Source organism: Eublepharis macularius, chromosome 4 (genome assembly GCF_028583425.1).
Source record: "Eublepharis macularius isolate TG4126 chromosome 4, MPM_Emac_v1.0, whole genome shotgun sequence".
Lineage (NCBI taxonomy): Eukaryota > Metazoa > Chordata > Lepidosauria > Squamata > Eublepharidae > Eublepharis > Eublepharis macularius.
In genome coordinates, this window is record NC_072793.1 from 164098746 (window position 1) to 164116996 (window position 18251).

Below are 18251 nucleotides of genomic sequence, written 5' to 3' on the forward strand. Positions count from 1 at the left end.
ATGCAGATGAAAAGCTACGACTGTGTAAGCATTACAGAGACTTGATGGGATGATTTCCATGACTGGAATACAGTAGTGGATGGATATGAATTATTCAAGAACAGGAAGTGTTGTAGAGGAGGTAGAGTGGTGCTGTATGTGATGAAAGGGCTTGCTTGTCAGAAAACTCTGGAGAAGGAAAGTGATAACCCACTGGAAAGTGTCTAGGTGAAGATACAAGTAGTGTTGTGGATGGAAGTACAAGCAGTGTTGTGGCTGAGGTCTGTTACAGACTGCCTGACCAAGGAGATGAGGTGGATTCTGCCCTCCATGAGTAGCTTAATACCGTATCCAAGAAGTACAACCTTGTAGTTATGAGAGACTTTAACTTCCCTGATGTGTGCTGGGAGAACAACTCTGCTACATGTCTAGGGCCGTGCAACATCCTGACCTACCTGGCCGATAACTTCTTAAGTGGTGGAGGAACTGACAAGGGTCTCAGCCATACTGGACATATTAACCAACAAGAAAGAGTTGAATGTATTGTCGAAGGCTTTCACGGCCGGAGAACGATGGTTGTTGGGGGTTTTCCGGGCTGTATTGCCGTGGTCTTGGCATTGTAGTTCCTGACGTTTCGCCAGCAGCTGTGGCTGGCATCTTCAGAGGTGTAGCACCAAAAGACAGAGATCTCTCAGTGTCACAGTGTGGAAAAGATGTAGGTCATTTGTATCTACTCAGGAGGGGTGGGGTTGAGCTGAGTCATTCTGTAAGAGTTTCCCAGGGTGTGGAATGCTAATGGCGGGAGGCTTCACTGAGTCATTCTGTAAGAGTTTCCCAGGGTGTGGAATGCTAATGGCGGGAGGCTTCACTGTATCCTGAGGAGGTTCTTTTGCATATGGATTGGTGCTTGATGTGCTAATCTTCTCTGCAGGGCTATTGTCGGGTGTGGAGTGTTTTGTTGGCCTGGTGTTTTTCAGAACTGGAGCCCATGCTCTGTTCATTCTTAAGGTTTCTTCTTTCCTGTTGAAGTTTTGCTTATGCTTGTGAATTTCAATGGCTTCCCTGTGCAGTCTGACAAAGTAGTTGGAAGTGTTGTCCAGTATTTTGGTGTCCTGGAATAAGATACTGTGCCCTGTTTGAGTTAGGCTATGTTCAGCCACTGCTGATTTTTCAGGCTGTCCAAGTCTGCAGTGTCTTTCATGTTCTTTTATTCTTGTCTGGATGCTACGCTTTGTGGTCCCGATGTAAACTTGTCCACAGCTGCAGGGTATACGGTATACTCCTGCAGAGGTGAGGGGGTTTCTGCTGTCTTTTGCTGATCGTAGCATCTGTTGTATTTTTCGGGTGGGTCTGAATACTGCTTGAAGGTTATGCTTTTTCATAAGCTTTCCCATCTGATCAGTAATTCCTTTGATATATGGCAAAAACACTTTTCCTGTAGGTGACTGTTTTTCCTTGGTTGTTTGATTCATCCTGGGTTTGATTGCTCTTCGGATTTCATTTCTGGAGTAGCCATTTGCCTGAAGTGCGTGGTTTAGATGATTAATTTCCTCATTGAGAAAGCGCGGCTCACATATCCGTCTTGCACGATCCACTAATGTTTTCATTATGCCTCTTTTCTGTCGGGGGTGGTGATTGGAGTTTTTGTGTAAGTACCGATCAGTGTGAGTTGGTTTCCTGTAGACCTTGTGACCTAACTGAGAGTTTGCTTTGCGGATGACCAAGGTATCCAGGAATGAGAGTTTTCCCTCACTTTCTTTCTCCATTGTGAATTGTATGTTCAGGTGGATGTTGTTGAGATGATTCAAAAACTCCATCAATTCTTCCTCCCCATGGCTCCAAATGATGAATGTATCATCCACAAACCGGAACCATACACTGGGTTTGTGGGGTGCTGATTCTAGAGCTGTTTTTTCAAAATGTTCCATGTAGAAGTTTGCTATAACTGGGCTGAGTGGGCTCCCCATGGCCACCCCATCCATCTGTTCATAGAATTCGTTGTCCCATTGGAAGTAACTGGTTGTCAGACAATGATGGAATAAGGCTGTTACGTCCTCTGGGAAAATCTGATTAATCAGTGCAATAGTGTCTTTTACTGGAACCTTGGTAAACAGGGATACAACATCAAAACTGACAAGTATGTCTTGTGGATTGAGTTTCAGAGAACTGATTTTGTTGATGAAATCTGCTGAATCTTTGATGTAAGACGAGGTTTTCCCGATGTGGTCCTGCAGGAGATCTGCCAGATGTCTAGCTAATTCATATGTCGGTGAACCAATGGCACTCACAATGGGTCGGAGTGGGACTGAATCTTTATGTATTTTGGGGAGTCCATATAGTCTAGGTGGCTGTGCTTCAGTCTTGCATAGTTTGCTGTGCGTGTCGGGATGTAGTGAGGAATTCTTGATCAGCGCATTTGTTAGCCTGGTGATTTTGCAAGTGGGATCTCGTTTTAGTTTTTTGTAGGTGGAGGGGTCCAGGAGTTCCTTAATCTTCTTTTTGTATTCCTCCGTTTTCATGATCACTGTAGCATTGCCTTTATCAGCTGGTAGAATGATGATGTCTGGATCTGCATTGAGGGTCTTGATGGCATTTCTCTCCTTGCGTGTTATATTGCTGGTGGGAAGCTTTTCCTCTGAAGATGCCAGCCACAGCTGCTGGCGAAACGTCAGGAACTACAATGCCAAGACCACGGCAATACAGCCCGGAAAACCCCCAACAACCATCGTTCTCCGGCCGTGAAAGCCTTCGACTATACATTGAACACCTCTACGGGGAGGAAACATTCCAACAGACCCGAAGATTGGAAACACTTCGGAACAAGAAAGCACATCTACTCTGTTCTTTGACCTTTCTTCTACGCTGCAGGGACACAAGAACCATTCCATCTTTTCTCACAACTAAAAGAATCTTCAAAACCACACAGGCGAACCGCATTTATGACCGTCTAGAACAGGCCCTCTTACGTGAGAGAATCCACACTACCCGCAGAGAACTTGCTGCCACAGACAAGGAGCTATTTTGCTTGCATATCAACACCAGCCATAAAATGAGAAGTCAGGATTGGGACAAGGTCGATAATCTCACCTACAGGAAGATGGAACAAGTGTTTATCAACCACACATCCAGACAGAAGCAGAAGTTTAACAAACTACAGGGAAAAAGACAGACAAGCCCAATGCTCGACAATGCACGCATTGTCATCAATCTGACAGACCGTCAACTCTCACCAGAAGAAACCTCCATCTTGGCAAAGGGAGGAAACTTTGCAGTCACCCCCACCAGAATTCCTGTGGAAGACATCATTGCAAATGTAGAAGCTGCCATTCGTCATCTACCTGAAGAGGAAGCTGAGGAAATAAGAGGAGAGACAGCCAGGATTCTACGAAAGGCAAAGCTTCCCACCAGCAATATAACACGCAAGGAGAGAAATCTTTTCCACACTGTGACACTGAGAGATCTCTGTCTTTTGGTGCTACACCTCTGAAGATGCCAGCCACAGCTGCTGGCGAAACGTCAGGAACTACAATGCCAAGACCACGGCAATACAGCCCGGAAAACCCCCAACAACCAAGAAAGAGTTGGTTGATGGGGTAAAAGGTGGTGGGAGCCTCAGGGAGAAGTGATCACATCCTCCTGGAATTCCTTTTGCTGTGAGGTACCAAGGGAGTTTGTAGCCAAATGTGCAAGTTAGATTTTAGTAAAAATCCTGAAAATGCTCCTGAAAACCACCCTGCTGCAAGAAATCCCAGACGGAAAAAAGACCTGGGTGAGAACAACTCAGGAAACCCAGGAGAAGGCCATGCCCAGGAGGACATCCCTGCTGCTCACACAAACCTTTGGAAGAACACAATCTCTTCCAACAGATTCTAAATTCCCACCTCCAAGATCATAAACATCTCCAAACAGTGGTACCTCCAATCCACAGACTCCTTTCGACCTATTCTCCCCTCAGAGATGACGCTGTACCCACGCTTTCAGAACACCTCACACAATGGCTGCATGAACATATACCATAAATACTACATCACAATATACAAAAATATCCCGTCTATATACAATGTCATTGGTTTGTACAGAAGTCCAACTGGTGTAGAGCTTCCAAGGAAAACCACAAGGTAAGTGGTAATTCACATTGAATATATCAGAGTTCTATTGTTTGTAGCTTTCCAAGCCCAGCATCCTTTCTCAAACAATAGAACTCTGATATATTCAATGTGAATTACTGCTTAACTTGTGGTTTTCCTTGGAAGCTCTACACCGGTTGGACTTCTGTACAAACCAATGACATTGTATATAGATGGGATATTTTTGTATATTGTGATGTAGTATTTATGGTATATTATATTTATTGAACAATTATTGATTAACATTATGCACTTGAGCACTGTGCGCTTTATATTTAAAATACAGTAAAATTATTCTTATTTCGAGAAGGAGAATTATTGGGATTACTCGAGTGTATACCTCCGGTTGTTTCTTTGCAGGTCTTCAGTAGTTGTGATCCGGAGGCGGCCATTTGTTGATGTTCAGAATAAGAAACCAGATGAAATCCCCAAAGTCCTAGGGAACTAGCAGCCTTCTGCTAGAACAACCTGATGCTTCTCCTCCTCCAAGAAAATATGGAATTGTCACAAAACTGAACTACGCAATCCTGACCCATCTAGGCAGTAGATGCTGGGTGAATGGCATGGCAAACTGCTAAGATGTCCAGAGCATAAAAATGTAAGACCATTGATGAATCAGACCAGTGGTTCATCTAGTCCACCATCCTTTCTCACAGAGTAGCTAACCAGTTACTCTAGAGGGTCGACAACAGGGCATAGTGACCAAGGGCTTCCCACCAATGTTGCCACCTGGCACTGATATTCAGAGTTTTACTGCCTCTGAATGTGGAGATTCCCTTTAGTTGCCATGCTCAGTGGCCACTGATGCACCTATGAATTTGTCTAATCCCCCTTTAAAGCCATCAGTGCTTGTGGTCATCACTACATCTTCTGGAAATGGAACCCACATTTAAATCACTCCTTGATGAAATAAATAATTGCTTGTGTTGGTCCTGAACCTCTGGCCCACCATTTTTATTAACTGCCCTGAGTGCATAATAAGGAGGTGCTTAACAGGGAGTATCCTTTCCTCCTTTGACCAGCAAAGGTCATGGTACTTTGGCAACCCGAACAAACTGAGTTATTACCAGGTTGGAAGCCATTTTGAGAAAGTTGTAAATAGTATGTAATGCTTAAGGAAGCCTGAGACAGAGATACCACAGTCAATCATCTTCAAATGTACAGAAATCCGCATATCCTATGCATCAGAGGCATCAAAAGAAGTATTCTTTCAAAAGTGGGTACAGTACAACTCTTCCCACCCACCCACCCCAACTTCAAGGAGGTATTCACAACTCAGATGTCTGGTTGAACATTTTCTATGCAAAAGATTATCCCCAGTGTGGATTCCTTGATGGGAAATGGGGATGGATGATCTCTCCACAGTCTGAACATTTGGTATAGAGGTTAAGAGCACCGGGATTCTAAACTGGAGAACCAGGTTTGATTCCCCACTCATCCACTTGAAGCCAGTTGAATGACCTTGGGTCAGTCATAGCTCTCTCAGAGCTCTCTTAGCCCCACCCACCTCACTGGGTTACTGTTGTGGTGATACTTTGTAAACCGCTCTGAGTGGGTGTTAAATTGTCCTGAAGGGCAGTATATAAATCGAATATACTGTATCTGACGAAAAGAACTGTGGCTCTCGAAAGCTTATGCTACAATAAAGTTGGTTAGTCTTAAAGGTGCTACTGGACTCTTTGCTATATAAATCTAATGTTATTGTCATTACCATATGGCTTATCCTGAGTCTAGATTATGTCACAGTAAGGAAGGGTTGAGCTGAAACGAAAGCTTTTTCCACTTTCTGAGCATTCACATAGTTCTTCCCAGTGATAATTCCTTGATAAGTGGGCCCTGATCTGGATAGTCCAGGTGAGCCTAATCTTGTCAGATCTCAGAAGCTAAGCAGGGTTGGACTTGGGTAATAATTGGATGGGAGACTTTCAACGAAGACTGGGATTGCAGAGGCACACAATGGCAAACCACCTCTGTTAGTCTCTTGCTATGAAAACCTCACCAGGGGTTGCCATAAGTCAACTCTGACTTCAGGGCACTCTCTACCATCACCACTGAGTGGACTGTTCGATGGGAAGCAAGCCTTGAGCTGCGACTGAAACTTTTTCCACACTGTGGGCACTGATATAGTTTCTCACCTATGGGAATCCTGCAACAGGAAGCAAAATTTGAGTTGCCACTGAAACTCCTTCCACATTGTAAGGCTAAGCATTTATGGGTTTGTCCCCAGTGTGGATTTTTTGATGGGAAACAAGCCTTGAGCAGCAATTGAAACTTTTTCCACACTCTGAGCATTGATAGAATTTCTTGCCTGTATGGATTTTTTGATGAGAAGCAAGGCTTGAGCTGTGAGTGAAGCTCTTTCCACAATCTAAACAGTGATATGGTCTCTCCCCAGTGTGGATTCTTCGGTGGGAAGTAAGGCTTGAGTTGTCACAGAAGCTCTTTCCACACTCTGAGCATTGAAAGGGTTTCTCCCCCGTGTGTATTCTTCGATGGGAAACAAGGTTAGAGCTATTTCTGAAGCTCTTTCCACACACTGAGCATTGATATGGTCTCTCCCCAGTGTGGATTCTTCGGTGGGAAGCAAGGCTTGAGCTGTCACTGAAGCTCTTTCCACACACTAAGCATTGATATGGTTTTTCCCCAGTGTGGATTCTTCGATGAGAAGCAAAGCTTGAATTGTCACAGAATCTCTTTCCACACTCTGAGCATTGATAGGGTTTCTCTCCAGTGTGTATTCTTCGATGGGAAACAAGGCTAGAACGATTTGTGAAGCTCTTTCCACATTCTGAGCATTGATATGGTCTCTCTCCAGTGTGGACTCTTCGATGGGTGGCAAGGCTTGAGTTGTCACAGAAGCTCTTTCCACACTCTGTGCACTGATAGGGTTTCTCCCCAGTGTGGATTCTTCGATGGGAAGCAAAGCTTGAATTGTAACAGAAGCTCTTTCCACACTCTGAGCACTGATAGGGTTTCTCCCCAGTGTGGAGTCTTCGATGGGAAACAAGGTTAGAACGATTTGTGAAGCTCTTTCCACACTCTGAGCACTGATATGGTCTCTCCCCAGTGTGGATTCTTTGCTGGGAAGCAAGTTTTGAGTTCTGTGTGAAGCTCTTACTACACTCTGAGGATTGATACACTTTCTCCCTAGTGTGGATTTTTCGATGGGAAGCAAGGTGAGAGCTATATGTGAAGCACTTTCCACACACTGAGCATTGGTATGGTTTCTCTCCAGTGTGGATTCTTCGATGAGAAGTAAGGTGAGAGCTCTGTGTGAAACTCTTTTCACACTCTGAGCATTGATACGGTTTCTCCCCAGTGTGGATTCTTCGATGGGAAGCAAGGTGAGAGCTATGTGTGAAACTCTTTCCACACTCTGAGCATTGATATGGTTTCTCTCCAGTGTGGATTCTTCGATGGGTAACAAGCCTTGAGCTGTAACTGAAGCTCTTTCCACACTCTGAGCATTGATGTGGTTTCTCTTCAGTGTGGATTCTTTGATTCAGAGTGAGGCTGTTCTGATTTGAGCTGTTTCTACAACCTGCATTTTTGTGTGGCTTTTCATCTGTGTCTAAACTATCCTGTAACGCAAGGTTGATGCTCAAACTTGACATACATAGTGATGATTTCAGCGGTTGCTCCCCATTTCCTTTCCCCCCCATTGTCTGAAGACTTGGTTTATGACCTGAACTCTTTGCATGTACAGGAGACTTATTCCCTTTGTTTGCTGTATGACTTTCTTTTTCTACAAAATGTTCTGGAATTCCATGGAAATTAGAACCTTCAGACATTATGGATTTCTTCCTCTCTGGAAGTCTGGCTTTAGTTTTCCTTCTGTCCAGTTTCACTCTTCTTGCGTTCTCCACCTCTGTTGATATAAAGACAAAAACCAAATGAGGGAGAAATGGAGCTTTCCTTCAGTGAACAAGCCCATTTCTGACCTTGCAGCTTCACATGCGATACCAAAACATGACACTGTTGTTCAGAGTCACTTCTGTACTGCCCACCCTAACTTGGAGCTCATGCCTGCTCCCCCATCTTCCCCTGAAAGCTAAACACTCTTTCCCCTCTGCTCATCACTCTTATTTTGAACAGTCTGCCTCCAGCAAAAGGACTTTTATGCATCAGTGGGGCAAGATGAAGGCTGGACTCCATGAAAAAATATGGGAAGTATTTTGCTAGCAAATCCCATTCTTCATCCTTGGAATGTGTTCAAGACTAGGAAGCCTGATTCAGACATTGAGATCCCATCAAGGGTCATTTTGTAGAAAAAGAGCTGGAGGAACTCATTAGCATAACTCATTAGCATATGCCACACCTCTTGCCATCACCGGAAGTGTGTCATTAGTATAACTGATTTGCATATGCCACACCCCCTGACATCACCTGTTCTGGCTGTTTTGGACCCAATCCTGGCCAAAGGGCCCAAAATGGCCAAGAGTCAGGTGGGCGGGGCCACCTGGCATGTGACCTCTTTGGGGAACTGCCGGAACTGTGTTCCTGTGCGTTCCCCCTCGAAATGAGCCATGGATCCCATCATCCTGATTCTCAAAACCTGACACAGGACTCCAGTCACAACTCTCCCAGTTCTAGACTTTTTGTGACCTGGAAATTCACTTCTTGCACCAAGCTGACTCTTGACCAATCATTTCAGTAGTCTGGATCAAAGGGTTTAGCTCCTCACAGGAAAAAATAGTAATAACCCATCCTGGACCCTTGAAAGCTTAGACAAATGGTAAAATGGAGCCTGGGATCTGAGTTTCCTTTTCCAGGTCACTTATCTCCATACAGCTACATTTCTTTTACTGGAATGTAACCGGTGATATAATTTCTCAATTCCAAACAGACAAGCCTGTTGCATTCTAAAAGCATATTTATGCTTTCCTTCCACATTTCATATAGCCTGATGTTACACAGACATTTGCCGTCATGTTGGCCACAAATGGGATTTGCCTCCCTTGAAAGTGGGTTCATGATGCTTAGCGATCCCCAGTTTATTTATCCTCTGAGAAGCCTCTTAATTATCGAGTGGGTGACATTTTGCTAGAACTCATTGCCTGGTATGAGGGAAAAAAGCAACTTCACACACTGGTCAGTAGCTACCTGCCACTTTCTCTGCTTCCTCAGAGCCTCGACTCAATGGATCTTCCCCTTCGGTCAGCTCACAGGTGAGGTCTGTTTTGGGAATCTGAAATCCTTATTTGAAGGGAAAAAAACCCATAAACACACATTGATTATTTCCAACACTTCTGGCAACAAGAAATAATCAGGAATTCCAAAACATCCAGTCTGTAAAGGCTCACACTTGCCCAAAAGTGAAAGAGGAAAGATAGCAATATACTCTTCTTCCTGAACATTAAAATACACAGCAGGGATTGGTAATGTGACAGAGAAGCATTGTAATTGTCATCTCTGCTTTTTCAGTCTGTTTGGACGTCACCCTGGGAAGGCAAATTGTGGATGAAAAATGTGCCCCCCCCCATCACAGAACAGGGAAAGGAAACCTCAACAAGGAGGCCATCCCAGTGGGAACTGAGGGGTCAACTCCCTATATTCAAGTCTGAAGCTTCCTTCACACAATTCTCCTCACCCAGAAGAGAGCAAAGGATGTGTGTGGGGGGGAGGGCGAACAGAAGAAAAAAAGTGCTAAAATTATGCTTTAATGTTTCCAGGTGAATTTATGTATATGTCTTATTTGTATAATTAGTGTCTTAGATGTGTTGCCCCTGTGACTCCAGTATGAATAGCTACAAATAAACTGTACAGCAGTGGTGTAGTGGTTAAGAGCACGGGACTCTAATCTGGAGAGCCGGGTTTGATTCCTCCACTTGAAGCCAGCTGGGTGATCTTGGGTCAGTCACAGCTTCTAGGAGCTCTCTCAGCCCCACCCACCTCACAGGGTGTTTGTTGTTGTGGGGAGAATAATGGCATACTTTGTAAACCGCTCTGAGTGGGTGTTACGTCATCCTGAAGGGCGGTATATAAATCGAGCATTATTATAATAATGTTATTAATGTCCAAAGAACATTGGTGTGATGCATCTGTCCTCAATGAAATCCCTATGGTGCATTGATATAAACCAACAATACACAAGTTTACATTTTCAGTATTAGCCAATAAAAAGCAAAGAGGGAGCCCTACCGAAAGAGGCTAGATTGTTGCAATTCTCCGCCATGACTTCCTTGTGCAGAGTCTTTTGGCCCGGATCCAGAAAAGCCCACTCCTCCTCTGAGAAGTACACAGCCACATCCTCAAAGGACACTGGAAACTGAAAGGAGGAGGAAATGGTTTCTTTTCAGACAGTGAATATACATTGAAACAGAGAGGGAAGGTCAAGTGGTTAGGAGTTCTCATGTAGGACCCAACACTTCTTCAGTGGCGTTCTTAGCCTTCCTAGGAAGAAGGTTGGACAGACGCAAAGAGAAAGATGTTTTCATCTTCAGGGAGTTGTGCAAGAGACAGGAGCACCAGAGGTGTTCCGAAGCCTCCCCCCAAATCCCTTCTCTACCTCAACTGGTTGCACCAATGATGTTTTCGCTCTACCACAAAGAGGCCCAGAACAAGCAGGTAATGCCCTTCCACCAACTGTGAGGGAGAAAAGAGAAGACAGAAGATATTTAGAAGGTTGCAAATTGCCTGGCTGAATTCCAGGGGCTGGTTCTCCCCTTTAGAGGAGCCCCCTCAGTTTCTCTCACTTGTACTTACATGGTCTTTAAACTTCCCTCCCAAGGCAAAATCCTCCCTCTCTACCATAAGACATTTCTGCCACTGAAACTGATATAAATGTATGGGTTCCTGTTCTTCCAGTCATCAGGCCTGCTTGTGTGAGCATTTCAACTGATGTATTTTTAGACTGCATTTCCAATGACAATTCCAAGACATAAAAGCAAACAGCTTAAAACCACCAAAACAGTCACACTAAACCAACCATGCTTAAGATAACACCACTCATCAAAATCACAAACAGGAGGCAGAAAAGGGCTGTGGCTCTGTGGCGGAGCATCTGCTTGGCATGCAGAAGGTCCCAGGTTCAATCCCCTGCAGCTCCAGTGGAAAGGTCGGGGAACAGGTGATGTGAAAGACCTCCACCTGAGATCCTGGGGAGCTGCTGCCAGTCTGAGCAGACAATACTGCCCTTGATGAATGAATGGTCTGATTCAGTCTCAGGCAGCTTCATGGGTTCAAAAGCTGTCAGAACAGAATCCATCTGCTCTAACAGAGAGATCTATCATTAAACTGCCTTGAGCTCTAACATGGTGGAGAGGTGGCATGTAAGTTAAATAAATAAAATATAGCTACATACCATGGAAGCCCGTTTCACACACAGAGAGAATTGCAAGGGAGAGAGTGAGCTGAAGCTCTAGGAGAGCAGGTAATTCTGGAGCCACCATCTGAAAAGCCCTGCTTCTTGGTGAAAAGCACCCAATGCCAGGATTTATGGGTAGATCAGAATTCGAGGGAGGGAATCATGGAAGACTGATGGGGAAGAAATGCTCCATGAAATAAGATCTAAAATAAATTCAATACATTATTCCTCACCTGCAGTTTATTTTTCAGCTTCCTGTATAAAAACACCTCCGCACTGAACCTAAGCTACAAACATTGCTGCTTTGGATATACAAAGCCTTCAGGTTTTGAAATGAACACCCATTTTGAACACTTGAAATTGCCTCATATAGAGTCAGACAGTCGGTCCATGGAAGTCAGTGCTGTGTCTACCCTGACTGGCAGCAGATCAAGTGTGCATGGGGGAGGTCTTTCACAGCACCTACTTCCCGATTCCCTTAACTGGAAATGCCAGGAATTGAACCCGGGACCTTCTGTATTCAAAGTACGTTGTAGCCGTTTAGAAAGAAGCCACGAGGAGAGAGAGTATTTTCATTCATGTCTCTGCAATATAAAATGTTTATGGAGATTAATTCATTTTATTTTAGACATTTTGAAACCACGGATGAAGCTGGAAGCTAAGATCTCCAGAGAGGCTTACAGAGGAATAGAGATGCAGCTGGCAGATTTCAGAACTTTTACTTAGATGTTTGTCTCAGTACTGGACTACCCCACTCACTAAACCTGTAGCTCGTTCTACTTGCAACACTGTTTTATAGGGGTTCTGCCTTATAAAACGGGTGCGTCCCAGTTTTCTTGCCTCAACCTCCTACCACCGAACTGAGTTGTTTAAAAAATGCAAGTGATACCATAGGATCATGATTACAAAATTTTATTACAAACTACTAGTTCCCACTTTTATTTCTTAAAATGGTAATCTCTAGCCTTTTCATTGCTGAGTTCTAAGGTGAAATATTCAGCTTGTACTTTTCTCCTTGTAACCCCCACCAACGGAAAGTTTAGATTACTGCAATATGTTCTGCATGGGAATGACCTGGAACAATGTGAGTCATAGGGACCATATCACTCCTGTCTTGTTCCATCTATATCACCTTCCAATTTGTTTCCGAATCCAGGCAAATTCAGAGTGCTGGTATTCACCTTTAAAGCCCTGTATGGCTTGGGACCAGCATACATTAAAGAATGCCTCTTCCCACAGGACCACTGCAGTCATCTTCAAGGGCCTTGTCTTGGATAAAGGGGAGCAATCTGAGAAAGGGCCTTTTCAGCACCAGACCTATAGAATTCCCTCCCCAGAGACCTTTGTCTGCCCCCGTTATTGTCATCTTTCACCAGGATCCTAACTGGGTGCAAAGGCAGGATAGAAATGGTAGCAAGACGATTATACTGTTATTGTGCTATACTTATCTGTCAGGTACTAATCTTTTTTAAAAAAACTGTCTAGCGGTGGGGGTGCAGTGACAATTGACTGCCACAGGTCTGAGGCAAGGAAAGTGTAGGATAACTGATAACATTGATGCCCTATTACCAATTCCTCTGCATTCACAAACGGTAACAGCTATATGGAGCATTGCTGCAGTGTGGAAACAGCACAGGCTTACTTAAGAGAAGGAGACCAAACCGAAACCTGCCCCTTTTCTCCTTACCCATCAGGGTGGCACTTCCGTCACCCTCCAATGGGATCGTCCTGAAGAGTGACCTCGGCCTGGGCTCTGATGGAGCCTCCTCTGCCTCAGGAAATTCAGCAGCTCCTCCAGACAGCCTCTAGAACACAAGGAGAGGGACAAGGATAAGAAGGATGTAGTCCAAAGCTGGGACACGAGGGGGAGGACAACCCTTGGTTAGTTTCAAGAGAATGCCGGGCACTTTAAAGGGAGGGATTTTTAGGATACTTGCATTGGAGGTTGCCAGATTTATTTTTATTTATTAACTTACATTATTATAGTCCACCTTCTTCACTGTGTTCAAGACGGATTACACAGCACGAGTCAATTTCAAAGATATTTCAATGAACAATGTAATAAGGTATATAAACACAAATTTGCAAAGATTTAAACCCAGCAGAAATCCAGTACAAAGTTGAAGAAATTCTGAAACAGAGCACAAGCAATTCTAACACTGACACATAAAACAACATGGAAACTATCCAGAGTAGATGAATGTGCTCACCTGCCCTTCCTTCTCCTGGGCCTCCGCCTGGCCCAAGAGGAATCCTTCTGCCAGGGCCACTGCCTGGGAACTGGTCTCTGCTCTGCAGTCTCTCACCCAGCTCTCCACCTCCCGGGGCAGGACAGTCAGGAACTGCTCCAGGATCACCAGGTCCAGCATCTGCTGCTTGCTGTGCCTTTCCGGCTTCAGCCACTGACAGCAAAGATGGTGAAGTCGGCTGCAAACTTCTCGGGGCCCTTCAGTCTCTAGATAGTGAAAGTGCCTGAAGTGCTGGCACTCTGTGTCTGAGCTGGGGGCCTCATTCAGGGTCTCTGGTGCGGATCTCTCCCAGAATTCCTCACTCTTTCCAGCTTGAATAGTAGGAGGTCCTTCTCCTGATTCAGGGCCAGATAATTCCGGCTCTTCCATCTCTTCAGGTCACTTTCAGTCCAGATCGGTAGATCTCCTTGCTCTGCTGCAAGTTCTTCTGTCAAGGCCTAGACTGGCAAAATGGAGGGGGGGGGAGGCTTCTGAGTCCTGCAAAAGCAATGAAGTCTTTTGTGACCCTCTCCTGGCAGAAGAACACTGAGGATCCTTTTTGCGGTCCAAGCTCCTTGCCAGTCAATTCATCTACCCTCCTTTTAAAGAATTTAAACCAGTGGCTACTACCCCATTCTGAGGCAACAAATCCCACATGTATAGCGAGGGAGGTTTTCTTTTTCTTGTATGTATTTCAACTACTGCACATTGATTGCATTCCACAGTGGACTTCTGGTATTATGAGAGAGGGCGAGGAAGGTTTTGGTCCCCACTTCCTCCACATGTACAAGTCAGAGGCAGGGTCTTCTCTGTTGTGGCAAGGCACCGCTGCTCTAGAATGCCCTCCCCACATCTATTCTCCTGGCACTCAGCCTTTGACTGCTTTGGCACCAAGTCAAAACATTCTTCATTGTCGATGTGCATTTTAGTTGGCCACCCCTTCATATATTACCATCTCTTAGTGCAATTTTTATTGACCTGTTTGTTGTTGAGGGTTTTCTTTAAAAGAAGTTTCTATTGTTTTTTTTAAACAGGAATTGAATTTGTGGCCATTTGTAGCCATTTCAGGAACTTTCAGTCAAGAAGCGAAGACAGAAATGTTTACAGGGAATCAAAGTGGAAATAGGCATTTTTATCTGAATGTGTATCAGTTCAATAGAATAATGCTGAAGTTGGTCCCCAGTTCCTTATTTGTGACTCCAACTACAAATACTGAGGCTGCTCAGCCCCAAATAAGTTGTGGACCTCCACATGTCATACATCGTCATGTTTGGGGCACTGTGCTCTGCAATAGACCCTGCTCCCTGGTTCAAAGCCTAGTCTTTGCACTATCTGCTCCAAAGTGGAGTGCCCCCAGGGGAAATGCAGATAAAGTGGAGGTACCTGACCCCCCCCCCCGTCAAGATTTGGTCCACTCCATATCATATCCCCAATCTGGGCACAACAATTTAGGAAGGAAACTGGAATGTGTCCAAGGGAGGACAACAAAGATGGTGAGGGGTCTGGAGACCAAGTCCTATGAGGAAAGGTTGAAGGAGCTTGGAATGTTTAGCCTGGAGAGGAGATACCATCTTCAAGTACTTGAAGGGCTGTCATATAGAAGATGGCACAGAGCTGTTTTCCACTGCCCCAGAAGCTTGGACCAGAACCAACAGATTGAAATTAAATCAAAAGAGTTTTCGCCTAAACATTAGGAAGAACTTCCTGACAGTTACAGCGGTCCCTCAGTGGAACAGGCTTCCTCGGGAGGTGGTGGGCTCTCCTTCTTTGGAGGTTTTTAAGCAGAGGCTAGATGGCCATCTGACAGCAATGCTGATTCTGTGAACCTGGGCAGATTGTGAGCGGAAGGGCAGGAAGGGTTACATCAGTGCTTAGTTCTTGTGGGCCCTTCTTACATGCCCAGGGTAATGCCAATGACCACTTTGGGGTCAGGACGCAATTTTCCACAGGCCAGTTTGGCTAGGGATCCTGGAGGTGTTTTGCCAACTGCTGGGTATGGAGAGGGTCACTGGGCGTGTGTCTGGGGGGAATGAGTTGTGAATTTCCTGCATTGTGCCGGGGGTGGGAATAGATGACCCTGGAAGTCCCTTCCAATCCTATGATTCTATAATTTTATTATTCTAATCTGAGAGACTACCCTACCCTCTTGCTTCCTGCTCTTTAGCTGCTTTATTTTTTATTTATTTTGTTACGTTTATAACCTGCTCTCCCTGCAAGTGGGCTTACAGCGGGTAGTAAAAATTAAAAGGTCACATTAAATTCCGTTAAATATGAGTTACATTGAAACATTAAAACCATAAAAATCAGTGCAAGAGACAGCAACTTTTAACAGCGATCCATATGCCAAATCTGATCTAATCCCATGATATGGGTGATGGCATGCCTGTTAGATGGGTCTGCAGATGATTGTGAGGAGGGGTCTGCATTCTCCACTCAACAGGAGACCGGCAAAAAATGAACCCACCCAGCCCCAGCCCCAACCATATGCCTGGCAGAACATCTCCGTCTCTTAACCCATAAATGGCCCTGTCAGTGGCCTGTTCCTAACAAATCCACCTCACCTGCCATCCACACCTCTCTCCTCCCCGTAAACACCCATCCAGACATCTGTTTCCTCCAAAGACCCCCATCTAGCATGAGTCGCCCCCTACAAGTCTGGACATGGGCGGCCGCTGCCTGGGCGACCCACCTTACTTCCTACAGCCTCAAAATTCCCTTGGTTTTCAACCTCCAGGTGGTGGCTGGAGATCTCCCGGAATTACAACTGATCTGCAGGCTAGAGATCAGTTTTCCTGGGGGAAATGGCCTTGGAGGGCGACCCCTGTGGTATTAGACCCTAATGCAATCCTCCCCTCCCCCAACCCTTCCCAAGCTCCAACCCCCAAATCTCCAGGAGTCTCCCAACCTGGAGTTGGCAACCAAACCTTCACCCAAGGTCCGCTTAGGACGGAGCAGAAACTGATGCTGTAGGGGCGGGAGGAGAGAAGGCCGAGTTCCTAGAAGGGGAGGGGGTGGAAGTGTCTTCAGACCCTCCCCCCCGCAATCGCTCCCTCCCCTTCCCTCTGCCTCTCTAGGAATCCGGACTCTCTCCCCTTGACCCTTCCTCCGCTGCATGGAATCGCACCGGGGGAAAAGCCGCTCGGGCTTCGCAGCCACCGCGAGAGCGGCCGGGAGGAGGCGCGGCGGCTCCCGGAGCGGACCCGCCTCCAGCTTTCATTGGGTTTGCTCTGACGATTATGGCAGAATCTGTTTGGCCAGAGACGCGGGAACGCTCCGCGGGGTCTTTGTCCTTCTGGCCCCTGGAGGTTGAGGAGCCGAAAGCCGTCGGCGGAACCTAAAGGGAAGCCGCCCGGGTGCATCTTCCCCTCCCAGTCTGGGCTTTATCCCCACTTGCGTGGCTGCCACACGGGAGCTACTCCGTGCCCCATTGAGGAAACTTATGTGGACCCATCAGTACCCCCAAGTATTGCCAACTCTGGTTGGGGATTTGGAGCAGGGCAGAATGGAGGGAGGAATTAATATTTCTTCCATGGGAGAAACAGAGGGGCTACATCACCCATCCTCCGTAGCCACTCTAGGACTTCTGTTTATGGGAAGCCGACCATACAGTCCTCTCTCCAAAGCAGCCATTTCCTGCAGGACGCTGATCTCTGCAGTCTGGAGATCTCCTGGCCTTCTGGGAGAACTCCAGGCTCCACCAGGAGAATGGCATCCCTAGTACCTACTCCTTGATCAGATGTGGCTGACTTTTTAGAGTACCCAAAGTGCACAAGCATTCCCACCCTGGCTAAGGGCATTCTCACAGGAGAGGGATGCAGGTTTCAAGCATCGGCATCCTTTCTGCTTCCTAAAACACGATCTGTTCCAATGCGACAACAGTTATTATGAGTCTTTCCGCTTCACCTGGCATGGGGATGGTGTAGGGTTGCCAGCCTCCAGGTAGTGGCTGGAGATCTCCTGAAATTACAACTGGTCTCCAGGCCACAGAGATTAGTTCACCTGGAGAAAATGGCTACTTTGGGGGGTGGACTCTATGGAATTATGCCATGCCAAGGTCCTTTCCCTCCCCAAACCCCACTTTCTTCAGGTTTCACCTCTCAGATCTCCAGGAATTTCCCAACTTGGAGCTGGCAACCCTAGGATGGTGACTGTGGGGACCATAGAGATAAGCCAAATCCCAACAGTACCACCCAATGGGAGGATGTGACTTGAGCAACGGTGTTGGCATGCTGCACAGAATACCTCTCCCCCCTCCCCCCAGTTGTTTATCAGGGGATAGTTCTCAGCTAGTAATAAATCACGTGGGTCATGAGGGCTTTGCAAGGTTTATAAATGTTGTGTAAAGACAGGGGACCCCCAAGAACAATTCATAGAACCCCCTTTCCATCAGGAGTGTAACTCAGTTGTAATCAAGGACGAGGTCAAGGTCTCCTTTCTTAAAATACTCTGCTTTGCACTCACACACCTTGGTATAAGCACAACTGTATTATGACAGAGATAAACAAAGCATGTAATGCTGGATATGGAACTCCCTCACAAAGGCCCAAAGTTAGGGTTGCCAGGTCCTCTTACCCTCCCAAGGGGAGGAGGGACCTGGGCACCTACCTTCCC

The 18251-nt window shown here is 45.9% G+C and overlaps 1 protein-coding gene across 1 annotated transcript; it reads right to left on the bottom strand.

Moving 5' to 3' along the window:
* Positions 1-5380: 5380 nt before the first annotated feature.
* Positions 5381-16607, bottom strand: LOC129327335 (zinc finger protein 345-like). Its single transcript, XM_054975894.1, has 7 exons — positions 16546-16607; positions 13623-14138; positions 13100-13217; positions 10615-10691; positions 10248-10374; positions 9210-9302; positions 5381-7974 (listed from the first exon to the last, which is right to left on the bottom strand). Exons 2-7 carry the CDS (start codon positions 14028-14030, stop codon positions 6308-6310), a joined length of 2490 nt encoding a protein of 829 aa, XP_054831869.1. The 5' UTR covers positions 14031-14138; positions 16546-16607; the 3' UTR covers positions 5381-6307.
* Between the last annotated feature and the right edge of the window lie 1644 nt (positions 16608-18251).